At 32.8% G+C, this 5,357-nt stretch overlaps 1 protein-coding gene across 1 annotated transcript; it reads left to right on the forward strand.

The window, feature by feature from the left end:
• Window positions 1-201: 201 nt before the first annotated feature.
• Window positions 202-4,511, forward strand: LOC128200350 (uncharacterized protein K02A2.6-like). The gene is made up of 3 exons (XM_052893514.1): window positions 202-770; window positions 1,401-3,758; window positions 4,226-4,511. The coding sequence occupies exons 1-3, from the start codon at window positions 202-204 to the stop codon at window positions 4,509-4,511; spliced, it is 3,213 nt and encodes a 1,070-aa protein (XP_052749474.1).
• The last annotated feature ends 846 nt before the right edge of the window (window positions 4,512-5,357 follow it).

Below are 5,357 nucleotides of genomic sequence, written 5' to 3' on the forward strand. Positions count from 1 at the left end.
ACCCACAAAACACAACAGACTGGCGACGAGGATCGAAGATTAACTGGTACAGCAGCATTAATCGGTACACCTAAAGTGAAATGGCGGGACAGCCACGTGTTCAATAACCCAATTGTTCCTACATACATACCCTTCCTTCCAATCCAGGGGCTCCTTTCCCTGTGATGATAGCCCGCTTCACAAATTCCTGTATCCATTACAATGGAAGTACAATTTACGCAACTTATGTCGTCACTCGCCGAGACACTACGTACGGTGCAGAACCAACAAGCGCAGATGCAAACCATGTTTATGCAGCAACAGCAAACTACAAGTAATAACACAGTAAGTGGTATTGTTTTACAACCTTATGACGAACTCCACGAATCTTTTGGATCATACATACAAAGATTGAACAATTATATTAATCTTAAAGGGGTTACAAGCCCTGTTACAAAGTTGCAAATCTTCTTAAATTGTATTGGTGCTAAATATTACCAAGTCCTCAAAAATATTACTGCTCCAGATACACTGGAAAATAAAACATATGAACAACTTGTTGAGATATTAAAGAACCATATTGCACCAGAACCAGGAGAAGTTGCTCAACAACACAAATTCTGTTTAAGGATTCAAAATGAAAATGAATCTATCGCTAACTACGTAGCGGGACTAAAGGAAATAGGAGGAAAATGCAATTTTATCTGCAATTCATGTAAATCTACAACATTTGATACACATTTACGTGTACAATTCATACGAGGTCTTCGCAGTTCAGAAATTAAAGAAAGGTTATTACAAGAATCATCACAAACATCATTTGATGAAATAATAAGGATTGCAATGGCAATCGAAACATCCAAAAGTGAAACCCAACAAATGGGGCCAGATGTTCATATGCCCAATATTAATAAAATTTCACAAAAACCTATACCAAAAATTTACAAAAATACAGGTAAGAAAGGCAGCTGTTATAGATGTGGAAAATCAAACCACAAGGCAAATAAATGTTATTTGAAGAATAAATTATATTGTAAAAAGTGCAACCGAAAAGGACACATCCAATCAGTTTGCTTTAAGTCACAAAAACAAATTACAACAATTGAAGATGAAGAATATTCAAGTCAAGATGAAATTTATGAAATACATAAAATAGAAAACAGCGAAAAGGATGAAAAGTTTAAAATTACATTACAATTACATAGCAAAGAGAGACATACATGGGAATTGGATACAGGAGCCGCAGTCACCACCTGTTCTACAGAATATTATAATAAATATTTCAGTGATTTAAAACTAGAAAATTCAAAAATAAAATTGAGAACTTATACTGGTGAAATTATAAACCCAATAGGAATTTGTAACATAAAAATACAATACAAAAATAAGAAAATTACAGGAAGATTATTTGTTCTTAATAGGAAAGTCGACCCAGTAGTGGGAAGAGAATGGTTAAGAAAATTAGGAGTACGTTTGGAAATAAATAAAATAGAGATAGGGAGAAATGATATAACTGAAGAACAATACAAGAAAAATTTAGAAAAATTAATAGATCAATATAGAGAGATATTTTCAGAAGAAATTGGAGAAATAAGGAACTACACAGTGAAATTCAGCTTAAAAGAAAATGTTACACCAATTTTCATCAAAGCAAGACCAGTACCGTTTGCACTAAAAGAAAAAGTTGAAAACGAAATTGATCGATTAGAGAAGGCTGGGATATTAGAGAAAGTTACATATTCACAATGGGGAACGCCTGTAGTACCAGTCGTGAAGCAGAATGGCAGTGTACGGTTGTGTGCTGATTACAGAGCCACATTAAATAAAAATTTACTTGATGATAAGTACCCAATCCCAAGAGTGGAAGAAGTTTTCTCCAAACTAAGTGGTGGTAGATATTTCTGTACCTTGGATATAAATCAGGCATATTTACACATGAAAACTGACCCAGCCACAGCTGAAATGCAAGCCATCAGTACATGCAAAGGTACATTTAAAGTCAATAGACTAATGTTTGGTGTCAAAGTCGCTCCAAATCAATGGCAAAGATACATGGATCAGACCCTCCAGGGACTACCAGGTACAGCCTGTTTCTTCGATGATATAGCTATTCAAGGACAGACATACATAGAATTATTAAAAAGAATACAAACTATCTTTCAAAAGTTAAAAGAGTGTGGACTACATTTAAATAAAAATAAATGCCAATTCTTGAAGAAATCTATTACATACTTGGGACATAAAATAAATGAGAACGGCTTGCATCCTACTGAAAAAAAAGTAAATGATATTAAGAATAGTCCACGTCCCACTGATGTATCTACATTAAGAACATTTCTGGGAATGGTTAATTATTACCAACAATTCATTCCTAATCTAGCTTCAAAACTAAATCCTCTATATACACTTCTACAGAAAAATATAAAATTTATATGGTCAAAAGAATGTGAAACTTCATTTCAAGAATTAAAGAAGGAAATATGTAGCGAAAAGGTACTTACACCCTTTCATACACACTTACCAATTACATTAGCTACTGATGCATCACCTGTTGGATTTGGTGCAGTGTTGTCACACATTATGCCAGATAATAAGGAGAGACCGATAGCATTTGCATCGAGATCACTTACCAGTGCAGAAAAAGGCTACAGCCAGCTGGATAAAGAGGCAGCAGCATTGATATGGGGTTTGAAAAAGTTCTTTCATTATTGCTATGGACGCAAGATTACATTAATAATTGACAATCAACCACTAACAAGAATACTTCATCCGGAAAAGCCTATGCCTACAACTACCGCTGTAAGACTATTACACTATGCAAATTTTCTTGCTGGATTTGACTACAATATAAAAGTACGGAAGTCTACGGAACATGCAAATGCAGATTATTTCTCAAAGTTAGAACACCCTACAGTAAAATATAACCAACTAACAGATGATGATGTATTCTACTTGAATCAACTTACAGTACTACCAGTTACATTCCAGAAAATTAAAGAAGCTACAGCTAAAGATTTAGAATTACAGAAATTATATCAGGATATTCAATCAGGTACAAATTATACAAAAGGACTACATGAATTTTCTATACAAAGTAACTGCATTTTCTATGGAATAAGAATAGTCATTCCAAAACAATTACAACCTGCAATTCTACAAGAATTACATACAGCTCATACTGGTATTGTAAAAATGAAGGCACTAGCAAGAAGCTATGTCTGGTGGAAAAATATAGATGCAGATATAGAAAGAATGGTAAATGAATGTAAACCATGTTGTTTATTACAGAAAAATCCTACAAAAATACCTATACACAGTTGGGAATACCCAAAAGAACCATGGAGTAGAATTCACATTGATTATGCAGGACCATTTTTTGATCAATATTTTCTGATTGTTGTGGATGCATACACCAAGTGGCTAGAAGTAATACCTACTACATCCATAACAACTACAGCTACTATTAAAATATTAAAAAACTTTTTTACTACATTTGGACTACCTATAACTATAGTATCAGATAACGGAAGACAGTTCCGTTCAGAAGAAATGATGACATTTCTGAAAGAAAATGGAATTCAGTCCAAGTTTACAGCACCGTTTCATCCATCTACAAATGGACAGGCTGAAAGATATGTACAAACTTTTAAAAATAAAATTAAAAGCATGATTCATGAGAAAGGCACATTAATGGAAAAGTTATCAAGATTTTTGATGATGTACAGAAAAACTCCTAATAATACTACAGGATTAAGCCCAGCGGAAATGATGTTTAAAAGGTTATATAGAACAAAAATAGACTTAGTAAAAAGAGATCTAACTACAGAAATGAATATGAAACAAAATACAGAAGGATTTAATAAAATATATAGAGAAGGAGACAGAGTGCAGATTAGATTCTATGACAGTAATAAATGGAAAATTGGGAAAGTAATACAAAAGAAAGGAAAACTACACTACAATGTAGAAGTGGATGGAAAAATACATACAAGGCATATAGATCAGATAAGAAGAACTATGTGTACTCAAGGAAATGATGTTACATACTTACCTTACTTACCTAAGTTGATAGCCACGCCAGCTGCGACATCTGTATCATCACCTGAAAAAGAAAGAAGATTGAATTATACACCTGATGGGAGAGAATACTCACCTGACTCACCTGTACTGGAAACTTCACCCTGCCATGAAACAGGAACGGAGAATAATAAGCCTGTTTCGAAAAGAAAATCTTTATTTGTTCCAGGTTCTATTACAGAGAATGTGACACAGCCACAGCTCGCACCAGTAGCTACGCCGGCATCTCCGAGTGGTGTCGAGCAACCAGTTGTGCTTCGCCGAAGTACGAGAATCAGAAAACCTACAAACAGATTGAACCTTTAAGTTACAACGTGGGGGAGTGTTACGTACGCTCGGAACGCACCTCAACACGAAATGTCAAATGTTCTGTCAGATTTGCGCTGTCTGCTATCGCTTGCTTTTACAAAATTAATACGTATAATAAATCTGTTGTTTGTAATAATAGCATTTAAATACTACACCCAATATAAAAACCCACAAAACACAACTATATATATATATATATATATATATATATATATATATATATATATATATATATATATATATATATATATATATAATAGGAATAAGGACACCCTAATAACCTAATAAATGTATGATATGTACTTTACGGCCTACCAAATACATACCTTCCAAATACGCATCAAAATTTCATGAATACCGGTCTAGCCGTTTCAGAGGAATGCGACCACAAACTATGTAGTTTCAAATTCAATTACTAACAATCCCTTCTTCCCCTTTTAAAATCAGTTTGAATTAACAAAAAATTATAACATATATAAATAAAATATAGTAGTTAAATAAACACATCAGTAAATTATACATATGGATGGGCGATCCCTGTTTGTGCAGTGTACGGTGTGATTTATTTGAAGCGCTTAATCACTTCCTTTGCCACTTTTTGCTTTATTTTAAGCTATATTTATAATCAAGTTATAAGGAAAAAAGAGTTATTGAACTAATACTATAATCGTATCACGTGGCTTTGCTCGCTTAAATCAAGACAAAAAAATATATATTTATTTGCACTAGTCTATTTATGTATCAAATTTCATTCAAATTTATTAAGCAGTTTAGATCTTACAAATACACACATATATTTTTTCTATCTTTCACATTTGTATTTTTTTATAATGATATAAGGATAAGAAAATGTGTTTAAAGTTAATTGAAAATTATAAATTGCCTTGCTTATTTCCTATATTGTATAATGCAAATAAAGTATACTCATTCATTCATTCATTCATTCATTCATTCATAAATAATTATATTTATCATACGCAAACCATATGAAT

Source organism: Galleria mellonella, unplaced genomic scaffold, assembly GCF_026898425.1.
Source record: "Galleria mellonella isolate WM207_F2 unplaced genomic scaffold, CSIRO_AGI_GalMel_v1 utg176, whole genome shotgun sequence".
Lineage (NCBI taxonomy): Eukaryota > Metazoa > Arthropoda > Insecta > Lepidoptera > Pyralidae > Galleria > Galleria mellonella.

Excerpts from the sequence above, each read along its gene's own strand:
- LOC128200350 (XM_052893514.1), top strand. The coding sequence starts at position 202 with ATGGAAGTACAATTTACGCAACTTATGTCGTCACTCGCCGAGACACTA. Across the intron at positions 771-1,400 it reads AGTTCAGAAATTAAAGAAAG|GAAAGTCGACCCAGTAGTGG; the intron begins GTTATTACAAGA and ends TGTTCTTAATAG. Across the intron at positions 3,759-4,225 it reads GCGGAAATGATGTTTAAAAG|GTTCTATTACAGAGAATGTG; the intron begins GTTATATAGAAC and ends TATTTGTTCCAG.